Source organism: Mandrillus leucophaeus, unplaced genomic scaffold, assembly GCF_000951045.1.
Source record: "Mandrillus leucophaeus isolate KB7577 unplaced genomic scaffold, Mleu.le_1.0 Scaffold315, whole genome shotgun sequence".
In the NCBI taxonomy this organism is placed as follows: Eukaryota; Metazoa; Chordata; class Mammalia; order Primates; family Cercopithecidae; genus Mandrillus; species Mandrillus leucophaeus.
In genome coordinates, this window is record NW_012103310.1 from 566,547 (window position 1) to 584,198 (window position 17,652).

General features: G+C 40.4%; 1 protein-coding gene across 2 annotated transcripts in view; it reads left to right on the forward strand.

The window, feature by feature from the left end:
• The window catches only part of MORC3 (MORC family CW-type zinc finger 3), a 93,417-nt gene that overhangs the window by 54,533 nt on the left and 21,232 nt on the right, over positions 1 to 17,652 (forward strand). For both annotated transcript variants that reach the window (XM_011987733.1, XM_011987734.1), the window contains exons 7-12: positions 1,108 to 1,236; positions 1,446 to 1,565; positions 5,784 to 5,881; positions 12,750 to 12,854; positions 16,109 to 16,231; positions 16,338 to 16,412. In XM_011987733.1, the coding sequence (XP_011843123.1) occupies positions 1,108 to 1,236; positions 1,446 to 1,565; positions 5,784 to 5,881; positions 12,750 to 12,854; positions 16,109 to 16,231; positions 16,338 to 16,412 (650 nt within the window). The remainder of the gene's footprint in view (positions 1 to 1,107; positions 1,237 to 1,445; positions 1,566 to 5,783; positions 5,882 to 12,749; positions 12,855 to 16,108; positions 16,232 to 16,337; positions 16,413 to 17,652) is intronic.

Sequence of the window (17,652 nt, forward strand, 5' to 3'; positions counted from 1 at the left end):
TTTTTTTTTTTTTTTTTTTTGAGACAGAGTCTCACTCTGTTGCCCAGGCTGGAGTGCAGTGGCGTCATCTTGGCTCACCATGGCGTCCAGCTCCTGGGTTCAAGCGCTTCTTCTGGCACAGCTCCCTGTGTAGCCAGGACTACAAGCATGCGCCACCCTGCCTGGCCAATTTTTGTATTTTTAGTAGAGATGGGGTTTCACTATGTTAGCCAGGCTTGTCTTGAACTCCTGACTTCGTTATCCGCCTGCCTCGGCCTCCCAAAGTTCTGGGATTACAGGCTTGAGCCACCTAGCCTGGCCACTTTTTGCTTTATTTCTTGTGTTAATATAATTCTCTAATCCCAAGTTGTGGATGTATTTGATATTTACAGATTTTCCATGTAATTTTTGTTAAGGTCTTAGCAATTACAGTATTAGTAATAGTAATAGTAAATAGCAGATATTTACTATTCCTTGATGTATCCTAACGTGTTCCTAGTGTTGAAAAAGTCTTACTCAAGTACAAAACAAGTTCAGAGGCAGCCAGAGAAGATGGTATGGTTTTAGTACACTACAAAATACAATGTTTTTTAAATGACACAAAGCACCACTTCTTTTGAAATCAAGGGTCAGGAAAAGTAAGAGAAATGTTTAAGTTTTAGTTTCGTGTTGAATCTTTTTTTTTTTTTTTTTTGAGGTGTGAGTCTCCCTCTGTCGCCCACACTGGAGTGCAGTGGTGTGATCTCGGCTCACTGCAGCCTCCACCTCCGTACTTGACAGAAAAATCAGAAAATGTACTTTTTTGTACATATATACATTTTAAAAAATTAAAATGTCATACCATATGTGCTGTTTTGTAATCTTTTTCACTCAGTAATATTAACTATATCAGTGTCTATGTAGATCAGTTGATTGTATTCTGCAAGTCATTTTTACTGGCTGCAGTATATTGAGCTTATTTTTAATGAAAAACAACCAAATCAGAATAACATACAGCCTTATAGCCTATTTTATTGAAGAGTCAATTGGTCTTTTATCAAGTTAATAGGAGAGCTTCTGTGTAAATCCGTGTCTAAGTAATGGTGAGCAAATCTGTAGATACTAACTTCTTGTTATGGTATTTTACAGGCTTATTGCAGTATATTATATCTAAAGCCAAGAATGCAGATCATCCTACGTGGACAGAAAGTGAAGACGCAGCTGGTTTCGAAGAGTCTTGCCTACATCGAACGTGATGTTTATCGACCCAAATTTTTAGTATCCTTTTTCTTTTTATGATTCCTTATAGAGATATGTTAGTCAGATGTATTCTCTTTTGCCCCTTTCGCCTTATATGCTGATAGGGATTCTAGTCTGCTCTAGCTTTGCCCTCCTTTTGTGCTTTTGGACTTATTAAATAATGAAATAGAAAGGATGATTTGAACTGAGTGAGGTATTGTGTTCAAAATTTACCTTAATATCTTAAGTCTAAAACAGTGAGAATTACCTTTGGATTCAACTGCAGAAATAAAGATCATTACGGGATAATGATGTATCACAGAAATAGACTCATCAAAGCTTATGAAAAAGTTGGATGTCAGTTAAGGGTAAGCTTTATTTTTTATTTGAAAAGAAAATGTTTATTTTCCACAAAAGTTAGGATAATATACACTCTTGGGTCAAATGTTAAATAATTTTATTGTACTTTTTTGCCTAGGGCTTTTTAATGTAAATTTGTAAAAAATAACATTTGTATGGTATTTGAACTTTCTTTTCTTTTTTTTTTTTTTTTTGAGACAGGGTCTCACTCTTGCCCAGGCTTCAGTGCAGTGGCGCAATCTTGGCTCAACTCACTGCCACGTTCACCTTCTGGGTTAAAGCGATTCTGCTGCCTCAGCCTCCCAAGTAGCTGGGACTACAGGCGCATGCCACCATGCCTGTTTTTTGTTTTGTTTTGTTTTGTTTTTTCATTTAGACAGAGTCTCGCTCTGTCGCCCAGGCTGGAGTGCAGTGGTGAGATCTTGACTCACTGCAGCCTCCGTCTTCCAGGTTCAAGGAATTCTCCTGCCTCAGCCTTCCAAGTAGCTGGGACTACAGGCAGGTACCTCCACGCCTGGCTAATTTTTGTATTTTTAGTAGAGACGGGGTTTCACTATGTCAGCCAACATGGTCTTGATCTCCTGACCTGGTGATCCGCCCATCTTGGCCTACCAAAGTTCTGGGATTACAAGTGTGAGCCACCGCACTCAGCCAGTTGTTTTGTGTTTTTAGTAGAGACGGGATTTCACCATGTTGGCCAGGCGTGTCCCAAACTCCTGACTTCAGATGATCCACCCCTCTCGACCTCCTAAAGTGCTGAGATTATAGACGTGAGCCCCCACGCCCGGCTTTATTTTTATTTTTTGAGAGACTCTGTGCCTGGCTGGAGTGCAGTGGCACAATTTTGGCTCACTGCAACCTCCGACTCCCAGGTTCAAGTGATCCTTGCCCCTTAGCCTCCTGAGTAGCTGTGACTACAGGTTCATGCCAGCACCTTAATTTCTTTTGTTTATTTATTTATTTGTTTTTTGAGATGGAGTCTTACTCTGTCACCCAGGCTGGAGTGCAGTGGTGTGATGTCAGCTCACTGCAACCTCTGTCTCCCTGGTTCAAGCTATTCTCGGGCCTCAGCCTCCCAAGTAGCTGGGACTACCAGCGTGTGCCACCACTCCTGGCCAAATTTTGTATTTTTAGTAGAGACAGATTGCTGACCAGGCTGGCCTCAAACTCCTGACCTCAAGTGATCCACCCACCTCGGCCTTTCAGTGTGCTCAGATTACAGGCCTGAGCCCTTGTGCCTGGCCTGTTACATTAATTTCGTATTTGATACTGAACAGCCCTGAGGTGGGGACAGAATATTTCTTTTATCCCTATTTGATGCATAAGAAAGTTGAGGACCAGACACAGTGACTCTTTCCTGTAATCCTAGCACTTCGTGTGGCTGAGGTAGGAGGATTGCTTGAGGTCAGTACTTCAAGACCAGCTTGGGCAACGTACCAAGTCTTTATCTCAGCTGAGTATGGTGCCTCACACCTGTAATCCTAGCACATTTGAGAGATCAAGGCAAGGGGATTGCTTGAGCCCAGGAGTTCAAGACCAGCCTGGGCAATGGGGCAAAACCCTGTCTGTACAAAAAATACAAAAATTAGCTGGGCCTGGTGGGTCCCAGCTACTCAGGAGGCTGAGGTGGGAGGGTTGCTTGAGCCCAAGAAGTTGAGGCTGTAGTGAGCCAAAATTGTGCCTCTGCTTTTCAGTCTAGGCAACAGGGTGAGACCCTATCACAAACAAACACACACAAAAACACTGTCTCTACAAAACAACAAAAACAAATTAGCCATGTGTGGTTGTACGTCCTTGTAGTCCCGGTTATTTGGGAGGCTGAGGTGGGAGAGTGCTTGAGCCCTGGAGTTTGAGGCTGCACTGAGCTATGATTTTGCCCCTGTACTTCAGCCTGGGCAGCAGAGTGAGACCCTGTCTCTTAAATAAAAAAAAATAAAAAAAAAATAAAAAAAAGAAAAGAAATTGGGGCTAATAATAAATAGATGAAGCAACTTGTCTAAGACATAACAGCCTGGATCTCAGACAGAAACACATCATTTAACTGCGTTTTGATACGGATCCAGTGTATATTTTTAAGATTTTGGTGATAATTCTTTATCTTACTTTATTCTGAGTTTTTTGTAGAATGATGTGAGCTCTACACGGTATAACAATGTGGATTCACCTTGAATATCACTTAACAGAGGTTCTGACTCTGCTTCACCTACTTTATATGGCATGAGCCCAAATATAGCATATTTGCAGAAGTAAATGAACTTTATATCTACCACAGAATGTAAATTTTTTTCTTTTATCACTTATGAATCTGACTTAACCAAGATACATAGCCCATTTTCCCAACCGAGTTAAATTTGCACTGTATGTATTTCCTAGTTAAGCTTGACCTTGTAAAAATAGGCTGTTACAGCTAAATTACAATGTTTGTCGTTACCAGATGATGGACTGGGCCTGGTATTTGCATTCTGTGGATTCAGTAAGCATTAAATAAGTATCAGATACCCATCGTGATTTGCTGTGCTGGGTGCACAGCATAAAAAGTTGATAAAATACAGAGCATGCCCTCAAGGCTCAGTTTTGTGAGGGGACTGTGGAACATCCTTGGAAGCATCAGAAAAGGCTTCTTAGAGAAAGTGTTGAGTGAGATGAGTCTCAGTTGACTTCACTGTGCTGCAAAGTCTGGAAGGGCTTTCCAGGGAGAGACAACATGTGCAAAGGCAGAGAAAGAGGCGTCTGAGAGCATGACATCATAAAGGGAGTGATTTGCTGTGGCTGGACCATATTTTAAGGGGAGAACAGAGGAATGAGAGAGACAGGATAAGGCTGGAAGGAAGATGGATAAGAACCATAGATAGAAGGATCTTGTTATTACTGTAGTTTACAAATAGTCTGAAATGGTGAACCTGATGGTTTTTAATAGAGCAGAATTAGGATTAGTTGTATGGTTTGGCTTATAGTTGTGTTTATAAAAATGTTCATTTCATGAGTTACACATTATTTTACTTTTTTCTTCATAGGCTAAGAAGTATAGCAACAATCATGAACAAAATATACTGGTTAGTCACATGTAGATAATCAGAAGATGACTCGTATACTTTGAGTTCAACATTTTAGCTAGCAGATTTTAAAAAATAACTAATTTAACCAACCTAGGTTTTTATTTCATCGTTAGCAACTGGATACCTTACTTTGAACTTTTATCTCACAAACTTATGGAATATTGCCTTTCAGAGTCTTAGCTACTCACTACAAGATCAAGATGAATTATTTGTGGTTTCTGTTCTCTAAGAAATTGTACCCTAGTAAAAGTAGTTCTCTTTTCTTTTTTTTCTTTTTGAGAGATGGAGTTTTGCTCTTGTTGCCCAGGCTGGAGTGCAGTGGCACAATCTCGGCTCACTGCAACCTCCACCTCCCGGGTTGAAGCGATTCTCCTGCCTCAGCCTCCTCAGTAGCTGGGATTACAGGTGCGTGCCACCATGCCTGGCTAATTTTTTGTATTTTTAGTAGAGATGGGATTTCACCATGTTGGCCAGGTTGTTCTCGATCTCCTGACCTCAGGTGATCCGCCCACCTCGGCCTCCCAAAGTGCTGGGATTACAGGCGTGAACCATCACTCCCGGCAGGTAGTCCTTTTTCTCTTGTATAAAATTGGGGATGATAATACTTGTCTAAATGGATACTTGTCAACAATCAAAGGGTTTTTGAGGAAGGCTCTAGTGTATTTAGAAATTAACTCCCAGGAAAATAAATCACCTACCAGTGTTTTTTTCAGTCTAAATTTGATGAGAATTGGCTGGGTACGGTGGCTCATTCCTGTAATGCCAGCACTTTGGGAGGCCAAGGCTGGTGGATTGCTTGAGGTCAGGAGTTTGAGACTAGCCATGGTGAAACCCTGTCTCTACGAAAAATAGAAAAATTAGCTGGGTTTGGTGGTGTGTGCCTGTACTTCCAGCTACTCGGGAGGCTGAGGCAACGAGAGTCACCCGAGCTTGGGAGGCCTCTTGGCTTTTTCAGTGACCCAAGATCATGCCACTACACTCCAGCCTGTGTGGCTGAATGAGACTCTGTCTCAAAAAATAAAAATAGAAATAAAAATAAAAATGCGTAAATGTGATGAGAATCATGCAAGATAAAATATAGGAAAATACTCAAATTATAATTCTTTAAGGGTAATTACTTTGAACATCATGTCTTATGCTTAAAATGCTGATTTCATTTTATTTTTTCAGGCAAACAACATGGGTGTTGGAGTGGTTGGAATTATAGAGTGTAATTTCCTTAAGCCAACTCATAATAAACAAGATTTCGACTATACTAATGAGTACAGGTATGTTACCTATTTAAATTATTGACTGAGGTTCCTAGGAAATGGATTACCAAGAAAGCAGGAACTACTCTTATTTTCTGCGAATCTCAGAAATACCTTATTAGTAAAGAAAGGTTTGAATATGCATATGCTACTTGTGATGGTGTAGGTTACAATTCCTAGAATGGAAGATGGTTATATTAGTTTTCTATGTAAGTCCCTTACCTACCCATTTTCTTAAAGTTTGATAATGTAATTATAATTTTGTAATTAAAATAAAAAATCCACAAGGTGGCAAAACATTTAAGAGAAGTTATGCAGGTGTTTTGAAAATAAACTTTAAAAAGAAGTCAATAATTTAAATAGGTAAATAGAGGGCCTGGCCAATTCTGGCCTATTGACATGGTCTCTGGTTGACATAGGGTGTGTGGATAGGCTGGAGCTGGTCTGTAGAGGGTGCCTTATGTTGTTGGAGCTAGCAGAAGACTGCTGGTGGGCAGAGCATGGCCTGGTGGGCACAGCTGAAGCTCCTCTGGGAGATCACTGGGCCCTCGCAAAATAGTAACAAAGTACCAGAACTTGGGCTAGATTTGGAGCGTAGAGATAATACATTGGTAACTGACTCAATCAAAAAAGTCAGCCGGGTGTGGTGGCTCATGCCTGTAATCCTAGCACCAGGGGGGTCCAAAGATGGGCAAATTGCTTGAGCTCAGAAGTTTGAGACCAGCATGAGCAACATGGCAAAACCCTGTCTCTACCAAAAAATTAGCCAGGTGTGGTGGCATGTGCCTATGGTCCCAGCTACTCAGGAGGCTGAGGTGGGAGGATTGTTTGAGCCTGGGGAGGTGGAGTGTGCAGTGAGCCGAGATGGCGCCACTGTACTCCAACGCGGATGACAGAGATCGATCCCATCTTAGGAAAAGAAAGGCCAGGTACAGTGACTCACATCTGTAATCCCAGCACTTTAGTAGGCCAGTGCAGGAGGATCGCTTGAGCTGAGGAGTTTGAGACCAGCCTGGGCAACATAGTGAGAGCTTATCTTTACAGAAAATTAAAAAATGAGGTGGGAGGATCACTTGAGCTTGGGAGATTGAGGCTGCAGTGAGCTGTGATTGTGTCACTGCATTCCCGCCTGGGTGAAAAAAAAAATCTGCACACCCTGCCTAAAAAAAAAAAAAAAATCCAAAAAGTTGTTCTTTGGTAGGACTAATAAAGTCTATAAGCATTTGGCAAGACTGATTAAGGAAAAAGAGTAGAAGATACAAATCATCAATATTAGGAATGAAAAAGAAGAAATTACTACAGAGCCTGCAGACATGAAACATTAAGCAAATAGCACAAATACATTTTCTCCATTTTAGATGACGTGGAGACATTCCTTTGAAGTTGAATCAGTTTTTAGAAAACGTCCCACATATTAAATTCAAACATTTAAGGAAGAAGTGGCATCAGTCCTTTTATTAAAAAAAAAAAAAACAAACTATGTAAAACAATACATAATAGTTCATTTGTATGGAATACATGTGATATTTTGGTACAAGCTTACAACATGTAATGATCAAGTCAGGGTTACTGGGATATCCATCCCTTCAGGCAGTTGCCATGTTTTGTGTTAGGAACATTCCAATTTTACTCTTCTAGTTACTTTGAAATATATGTATAAGATGTTATTGTTAACTACAGTTGTCTTTTTTTTTTTTGGAGACTGAGTCTCACTCTGTCACCAGGCTGGAGTGCAGTGGCCTCTCAGCTCATTGCAACCTCCACCTCTTGGATTCAAGTGATTCTCCTTCCTCATCCTCCCGAGTAGCTGAGACTATAGGCACGCACCACCATGCCCAGCTAATTTCCTGTATTTTTAGTAGAGACCGGGTTTACCATGTTGATCAGAATGGTCTCGATTTCTTGACCTCATCATCCTCCTGCCTTGGTCTCCCAAAATGCTGGGATTACAGGTGTGAGCCACCGCGCCTGTCCCAGTTGTCCTATTGTGCTACCAAATACTGGATCTTATTCCTTCTATTAACTGTATTTTTATACTCATTAGCCAACCCTTCTTTATTTCCCTCTCCTCACTACCTGTCCCAGCCTCTGGTAACCCTCATTCTACTCTCTATGTCCTGAGGTCAGTATTTTTTAGCTCTCATATATGAATGAGAACATGAGATATTTGGCTTTCTATACCTAACTTACTTCACTTAACGGAATGTCCTTCAGGTATATCCATTTACATCCATGTCATTACAAATGAAGCATTTTTGTGGTTGAATAATATTCCATTGTGTGTATGTACCATAGTTTCTTTATTCATTTATTCATTAATGGATGCTGACAAGGATGTGGAGAAAGGGGAACCCTTATACACTATTAGTGGGAAAGTAAATTAGTATAGTTGCTTTGAAGAATAGGATGGAGGTTCCTCAAGAAAACTAATAATAGACTTACCATATGATTGAGTAATCACATGGCTGGATAAATATCCCCAAAGAAAGAAAATCAGTATATTCGAAGAGATACCTGCACTCATGTTTATTGCAGCACTGTTCACAATAGTCAAAGGTTTTATTAAGCCACATAACCTTGATAATAAGCTCAAGAGTACAGGAAAGGAAATTTATGTCAATCTCTTATCATAGAATTAAAAGTCTTAATTAAAATATTGGTAAATACCATCCAGTACACGCTAAAAGAATAATACCATTAAAACCAAGTGGGCTGTGTTCTAAGACAACATGGGTGGTTTTAATGTAAGAAATGAGTATAGTCATCATATTGATGTTAAATAAGAGAAAGCTCTTATAGTCATCTACATAGAGAAAAAGCACTTGCGATTATTTTTAAAAGGAACACTTACAAAAACTGTGAATCAAAGGGCATAACAACAGAGTATTTACACACAGCAAGCAACATTACTAACGGGGAACAATTGATAGCTTTCCCTGGAAGCGTGGCAAAGAGTTAAGGATATCAGCTATTCACTAATGCTCTTGAGGAAATAACTAATGTAATAAGGCCAGAAAAAAAAGGGGGTGTTGAAAAGGAAGACATAAAGCTCTGTTACAGGTTGAGTATCCTTATCTGAAATCTTTGAGACTAGAAGTGTTTTGGTTTGGATTTTTTGTATTTTGGAATGTTTGCATTATAACTACTGGTTGAGCATCGCAGATCTGAAAATGTGAAATCCAAGGTGCTTTGATGAGCATTTCCTTTGAGTATCAGGTTGGTACTCAAAAAGTTTCAGATTTGGAGCAATTTGGATTTTTGGATTTGGGATGTTCAACTTGTACCCGTAGCTGACAACGTTAAGTACCATTGACCCTTGAACAGCACAGTGGTTAGGGGGACTGACTACCCCTCAGTCAAAGATCTACACATAACTCCCCAGAACCTTAAGAACCTGCTGTTGAATGGAAGCCTTACTGATAGCATAAATAGTTGATTGAGCTGGGGATGGTGGCACCCATCTATAGTCCCAGCTACTCAGGATGCTCGAGGCAGAATGATCATGGGAGCCTAGGAGTTTGAAGCCGCAGTGAGCTGTGATAGTGCCACTGCTTTCCAGCCAGGGTGACAGAGCAAGACCTTGTCTCTAAAAAAAAAAGGAAAACGATCTATTAACATGTATTTCATATGTTAAATATATACTGTATTCTTAAAATAAGCTAATGAAAAAAAACGTTATTAAGAAAACCATGACCAGGTGCTGTGGCTCAGGCCAGTGCGGTGGCTCATACCTGTAATCCTAGCACTTTGGAAAGCACTGAACCCTAGCCACTAGACCACCAGGGAACCACAATCCCAGCACTTTGGGAGGCTGAGGCAGATAGATCACTTGAGATCAGGAGTTCGAGACCAGACTGGCTAACATGGTGAAACCCCATCTCTACTATTTTATTTATTTTTTTCTGAGATGGAGTCTCACTCTGTCATCCAGTCTGGAGTGCAGTGGCACAATCTCGGCTCAATGCAACCTCCGCCTCCTGGGTTCAAGCAGTTCTCCCTATCTCAGCCTCCCAAGTAGCTGAGATTATAGGTGCTTGCCACCAAGCCCGGCTAAATTTTGTGTGTGTAAAGATAGATATCTTTTTTAGTAAAGATAGAGTTTTGCCATGTTGGCCAGGGTGGTCTCTAACTCATGACCTTAGGTGATCCGGTCACCTTGGCCTCCCAAAGTGCTGGAATTACAGGTGTGAGCCACCACTCCCGGTCCCATCTCTACTGAAAATACAAAAATTATCCAGGCATGGGGGTGGGCACCTGTAATCCCAGCTCCTTGGGAGAATCGCTTGAACTTGGAAGGTGGAGGCGGCAGTGAGCCTAAATAACGTCATTGCGCCCTGGACTGGGTGACAGAGCGAGACCCTGTCTCCAAAGAAAAAAGAAAAGAAAACCAAAAACAAAGAACATCATAAGGAAGAGAAAATATATTTACTGTTTATTAAGTGGAAGTGGTTCATATGTCTTCATCCTCGTAGTCTTCATGTTGAGTAGGCTGAGGAAGAAGGGGGATTGGTTTTGCCATGGCACGGGAAGAGGTGGAAGGCGAGGCAGGCACACTCAGTTTAATTTTTACACATTGTAATTTCTGTCTGACTTTTTAACAGTTTTATTTTCTTTTTTTTTTTTTTGAGACGGAGCCTTGCTCTGTTGTCCAGATCTTGGCTTGCTGCAACCTCCGCCTCCCGAGTTCAAGCAATTCTTCTGCCTCAGCCTCCTGAGTAGCTAGGACTACAGGCCCGTGCCACCACACCTGGCTAATTTTTGTATTTTTAGTAGAGATGGGGTTCCCCCATATTGGCCAGGCTGGTCTTGAACTCCTGACCTTGAGATCTGCCTGCCTCGGCCTCCCAAAGTGCTGGGATTACAGGCGTGAGCCACCATGCCCAGTGCATTTTTATTTTCCTAAAAATATCTCTGTACAGTACCAATCCTTCTTCCACTGTCTGCTTCAGTTTCAGTGCCTGTATCATAGAAGTGTCCATAGTGTAAAAGAAGTCAAAAGCAGTCTTGAATAATTGGAACCCAACTGCTGGATTGTCTAATGTCAATTTGTTGTCTGGGCACTGCTTCTTCTGTCTTCTTCCTCACTGTCTAACACTGGTTCAGAAACACTCATCTCCATCAAGTCGGCTTCAGTTGATTTCCTCAGGTGTGGTGTCTGTTCACTCTTGAATTCCTGCAATATCCATATCTTGAAACTTTTTGCCCTCTACCTTTTTTTTCCTGTATATCCACAATCTCTCTGATGATTTCCTCAGTTGGCTCTCTTGTAAATGCTGTGAAGTCATGCACAACATGTGGACAGCAGGAATTTGTTTTGAGCTTGATTTCTTTCACAGCTTTTTCTGTACTAATAATGGCATCTTCAGTGGTGTCGTTACTCTAGACTTTCATGATGTTTTCTCTGTCGGAGTTAACAACCTTTTCCATAGACTTGCTGTGTGTAGTGAGCCTTAAAGGTCTTATGACCCCCCCTTACCCCCTCTTATGATCTAGAGGCAGAATTAGAGATGTGTTTCGGGACAAGTAGACCACTTGGATGCCTTTGATGTTGAACTCATGGGGTTATGGGTGGCCAGGGTACCTTGTCCAATATCAAAAGAACTGTAAAAGGCAGTCCTTTACTGGCAAGTTAATTCCTGACTTCGGGAACAAAGCCTCAATGGAAGCAGTCAGAAAAAGGGTTTCTCATGTAGGCCTTCTATTTGTGCAACCAAAAGACTGGCAGCTGGTGTTTGTCTTTTCTCTTCAAGACTTGAGGGTTAGCATCTTTATAGATAACGGCAGTCCTGATCATAAACCTGACTACATTTGCACAAAGCAGTAGGGTTAGCGTGTCCCTTCTTGGACTTAAATCCTGGTTTATGCTCCTCTTTTTTGCTAATAAGTGTTCTTTGTGGCATTTTTCCCCAGAATAGAGTACTTTTGTCTGCATTAAACACCTGTTCAAACAGGCTGGGCATGGTGGCTCATCCCTGTAATCCCAGCACTTTGGGAGGCTAAGACAAAAGAATAGCTTGAGGCCAGGAATTCGAGAGCAGCCTGGGCAAAAAAGTAAGACCCTGTCTCTACAAAAAAATAAAAAATAAAAAAATTAGGTGAGGTGGCAAGTGCCTGTAGCCCCAGCTATTCAGGAGGCTCAACCTACATATCAAGCGATTTAGACTTTTTCTTGTATTATGACTTTGCTTCTTGGAAAACAACTAGCATCACTAGTGGCAGTTTGTGTGGGTCCTGTGGTGTTATTCAAGGTTTACAGGATTGCACTAAATGATTTTTACTGCAATACAAAATTTCTTGGAGATGCTTACATGGAGATAAGCATGTCATAAGGCACTTGAAGCAAATAAAACACTTGAGCTCACCAAAATAGCAACAGGAGGTGGCTATGAAATTATTATAATAGTACTGTATGTACTATAATTAATCTTATGCAGTTATAATTTTAAGACTGCATCTTTGTTTACATTTCTGACTGCAGATGAAACCACCTACAGTCTGTATATGCTTAAGTCTTGATAAATTTTAACTTTTTAAATAGCTTTGTGTATATTTTATGGTAGTAAATTATAAAATAGACTAGTATTTGCATATTTTCTGCATTCATGACATATCTAACTTATTCTTAAGTTTTTGGATATTTCTGGGCAATGCAGTTCGTGCAAGTTTTTTTCAAATTGTTATAACTTTCTAAAAAATTTTCTGATTTATTGAAAGAAAATTTTATATAAGTGCAGTTCAAACCTATGTTGTTCAAGGGTCACCTGTACCTTGAATGTTCTTTATTAACTATATATTGTGGAGTTTTTTTACTCATTACTAGATTATTTATGATTTATGTTTGAAAAGAATATTTTTCTTAAATTGATTTTATGATTTACTTTTTAAGACTTACAATAACAGCACTAGGAGAAAAGCTGAATGATTACTGGAATGAAATGAAAGTGAAGAAAAATACAGAATATCCTCTAAATTTGCCAGTTGAAGATATACAGTAAGTACATTTTTAAAAAATATCAGTCAACTCACTTAGATATCAAGATGTGGTATGAGAGAGTAAAGGGATTCTACAGTGTTTCACAAACTTAGGACTGTAACTCATAGTAAGGAATAAATTCTGCAACATGAATTAGCACACTGCAAAATCAGTGAATAGAATGTAAACATGTATACATGTACACAAAACATTCATAAAACAATGTTTACCCATATGTGATGCATGTTAATGTTATTTCATTTTAAGATGCTATGAATGGATTATATAATAGTTTGAAAAACACTGGTGTAGTGTATCATTAGAATGAGGGGACTGAAACCCATCTTGAATTCATATTCTCATTCCACTTAAGTAGCCATGTGACATTCAGCATATTACTTGGCCTCTTGTAAGCCTCCATTTTCTTGTGTATAAAATGGGAACATTAAGAGCATTTGCCTCCTTGAATTATGTGAATTAAATAATATGCCTGACAGGCACTTAGTAACACATCATGTGATAATAGTCCTATAAATGAATGAATGAACAATATGTGTTCTTTATCTGTGTATTCTTTATACATTGTTATACATAATTTATACATTATGTATATTACTCATAATTTATACATTATTACAAAGATAACCAAGATATATAATGAAAAACAAGAAAAGATGCAGCTCAGTTTATAGGCTTCCCATTGTACTTTTCAATTTTTTTATATTTAAAAAAGTTTTATACAGATGGGGTCTCACTATGTTGCCCAAGCTGGTCTCAATGTCCTGGGTTCAGGTGCCTTGCACCCAAAGTACTGGGATTATAGGCATGAGCCGCCGTGCCCAGCTTGTATTTTTTTAATGTATCAGTATACACATGCATACTTTATAAGCATAGAAAAATTCTGCCAGTATTTTAAAAATTAACAGTGGTAATCTCCTGAGACAAGGAGTTTATAAAGTGTAAAGTTATGCTTTATAAATCTCTGGATTGTTTTGAAGTTTTGGGTTGGGTTGGTTGGTTGGTTGGTTGGATTTTTTTTTTGGTTTTTTGTTTTTTGTTTTTTGAAATGGAGCCTCACTCTGTCACCCAGGCTGAAGTGCAGTGGTGTAATCTCAGCTCACTGCAACCTGCACCTCCTGGGTTCAAGCAATTCTGCTTCAGCTTCCTGAGGAGCTAGGACTACAGGCGTGCAACACCATGCCCGGCTAATTTTTGTATTTTTAGTAGAGATGGGGTTTCACCATGTTGTCCAGGCTAGTCTAGAACACCTGACCTCAGGTGATCCGCCCGCCTCAGCCTCCCAAAGTGCTGGGATTACAGGTGTGAGCCACTGCACTCAGCCTGTTTTGAAGTTTTTTATAAATATCTAAATACTTTTTTCAAAGCTAGATTTTAAAAAGCAGGCCAGGTGCGGTGGCTCACACCTGTAATCCCAGCACTTTGGGAGGCTGAGGTGGGCGGATCACTTGAGGTCTGGAGTTTGAGACCATCCTGACCAACATGGTAAAACCCCGCCTCTACTAAAAATACAAAAATTAGCCGGGCATGGTGGCGCACACCACTAGTCCCAGCTACTTGGGAGGCTGAGGCAGGAGAATAGCTTGAACCGGGGAGGCAGAGAATAGCTTGCAATGAGCCGAGATTGCACCATTGCACTCCGGCCTGGGCAAAAAGAGTGAAACTCTGTCTCAAAAAAAATAAATAAATAAAATGAAATAAAACTAGATTTAAAAAGCTATTGACATTAAGGTGAAGTTTTCATATGTAAAATAAGTCTACATAGGCTGGATCCAGTGGGTCATGCCTGTAATCCTAAGGCAGAATGATTGCTTGAACCCAGGAATTGGAGACCAGCCTGGGCAATGTGGTAAGACCTATCTCTTAAAAAATAATAATAATAAAGTAGAAGCAAAAAAAAAAAAAAGAAGAAGAATATATACAAGTTCTTCACAGGAATTATTTTTTTTTTTTTTTTTTTTTTTTTGAGACAGAATCTCTCTCTTGTGCCCAGGCTGGAGTGCAGTGGCGCGATCTAGCTCACTGTAAGCTCCACCTCCTGGGTTCATGCCATTCTCCTGCCTCAGTCTTTCCGAGTAGCTGGGACTACAGGCACCTGCCACCACACCTGGCTAATTTTTTGTATTTTTAGGAGAGACAGAGTTTCACCGTGTTAGCTAGGATAGTCTCGATCTTCTGACCTTGTGATCCACCCGCCTTGGCCTCCCAAGGTGTTGGGATTACAGGCGTGAGCCACTGCGCCCAGCTGTGACTTTTAAATGAGAAAAATATGAAAGCATTTTGTAAACTAGAAGTATACTAATTTTAGTTATTTAGAAATATAGAGGTCAAAAGTGTCTGATTGAAAGTTACTTAAATTATAACCACAGAATTCTGTTTTCTGGACTTCAGTGATATATTATGCTAATAAATACAGTATAATGTATACAGACATTGTAGACACTAAACAACATAAAGTTCAGGGCAAGGCATTTGGAATATTAAGTTATTATGGAAAAAATTTAATGCTATTAAGACATTTAAGTCACATTGTTCAAATTGGCTTGTGACTTTTAATCTTTTGAAGGTAACCAAAATGGTTGTGTTTTATTTTTTGAGAGATAGGGTCTTACTATGTTTCCCGGGCTGGCCTCATACTCCTCTGCTCAAGCAGTCCTCCAACCTCAGCCTCCTGAGTATCTGAGACTAAGGTGTATGCCACCACACCTGACTCAAAATAGTTGTTTTTAAAATTTATTTCTAAAAAAAATCTTGTAGAGACAGGGTCTCACTGTGTTGCCCAGGCTGGTCCCAAACTCTTGGGCCCAAGCAACCCTCCTGCTTTGGCCTCCCAAAATACGGGGACTACAGGTACAAGCCACCGTGCCTTGCTTTTTTTTTTTTTTTTTTTTTTTTTTTTTTTTTTTGATCACCCTGTAGCCTAGGCTAGAGCACAGTAGTGTGATTGCAAACTCTGCCTCCTGGGCTCAAGCAGTCCGCCAACCTCAGCCTCTTGAGTAGTAGGTGCACATTACCACGCCCAGTTAATTTTTGTATTTTTTGTAGAGACAGGGTTTTACCATGTTGTCCAGGCTGGTCTCTAACTCCTGGGATTATAGGAATGAGCCATTGCACCCAGCGTAATTTTGAAAGAGTTAATGTCATAATTTTTAGGAAAGGAATTCAATAACGGCATCTTGTGGTAGAAATGACATGGAATGCAGTATTTAAAGTCCATATTTCTGTGTTAATATTTTGTTCTTGTTTTGGGACAGGAAGCGTCCTGATCAGACATGGGTTCAGTGTGATGCCTGTTTAAAGTGGCGGAAATTACCTGATGGCATGGATCAACTTCCTGAAAAATGGTATTGCTCCAATAACCCTGACCCACAGTTCAGGTACCATAGAGTTGGTAGTACCCTTTTTGGAAAGATGGAAAGTATTGTTCACAATGTATGGATAGGCACTGGTGACATGTTATTCCTGTGTGATTTTTCTGAATAGAAATTGTGAGGTTCCAGAAGAACCTGAAGATGAGGATTTGGTACATCCCACTTATGAAAAAACCTACAAAAAGACGTGAGTGTTGTAGTGGTGTATGGTGGGTAATAATGCCCAGATCATGAACATTGATGCCTTGGCAACATTAGTTGATGCTTCTCCAAGGTAAAGCTCGTGTAACTGAAAAAGTTTATAATGTGGAGTGTGTAATATCAAGGGCTTTAAAAACAAAAACTTATGCTCTGAATACCTGCTGTTTCTTTCATGCTTATTGCTGCCATATGTGCCAGATGTTTTGTGTAAGAGCAGTCTGCTGTTTTGAGCTGTACACAGAGGAATCATTAGTGAATACTGCCCCATTCAAGCTTATAGAGAAGGTTTAACAGAAGAGGTGAGACGTGAATTTTACCAGTTAGGTGTTGGTGAGTGCCATAGAAGCTCTGGTCCAGTCCTGTAAGGAAGCTCATAGGGAGAGTGGTTCTGTCTGGTGGGTGGGAGAGCAGAAATAGATCAGGAAACTTCACGAAGGAGGTCATTTTTGTAATAGGCCTTGAAGGATGGGAACGATGAGAATGTACAGGGAACAAACATTTGCTCAGTTTAGGTACAGTATGTGAATGGGAATAATGGAAAATGAATGTGGTACTTTGGGAGGTTGAGGCGGGTGGATCACCTGAGGTCAGGAGTTTGAGACCAGCCTGGCCAACATGGTGAAACCCCGTCTCTACCAAAAATACAAATCTCTACCAAAACCCCGTCTCTACCAAAAATACAAGCCAAGTGTGGTGGCGGGTGCCTGTAATCCTAGCTACTTGGGAGGCTGAGGCAGGAGAATCGTTTGAACCCTGGGGGGCAGAGGTTGCAGTGAGCCAAGATCACGCCACTGCACTCCAGTTTGGGCAACAAGAGTGAGACTCCATCTTAAAAAAAAAAAAAAGAAAGAAAATGGAGGCGGGACAGATGCTGAATAAGGATAGTCAGCCAGTGGAGACTTCATGCTAATCTACCACACACAGAAGGCCAAGTTACTAAGCCTTTCAGATGGCTTTGATTTGTAGTGTACTATTCTTTAATGAAATCCAGCAATAGTATTAGAAGTATAGAAACCCATGTGGGCCCGGTGCGGTGGCTCACACCTGTAATCCCAACACTTTGGGAGACTGAGGTGGGTGGATCACTTGAGGTCAGGAGTTTGAGACCAGTCTAGCCAACATGGCGACACCCGTCTCTAGTAAAAATACAAAAATTAGCTGGGTGTGGTGGCATGTGCTGTAATCCCAGCTACTCAGGAGGCTGAGGCAGGAGAATCGCTTGAACC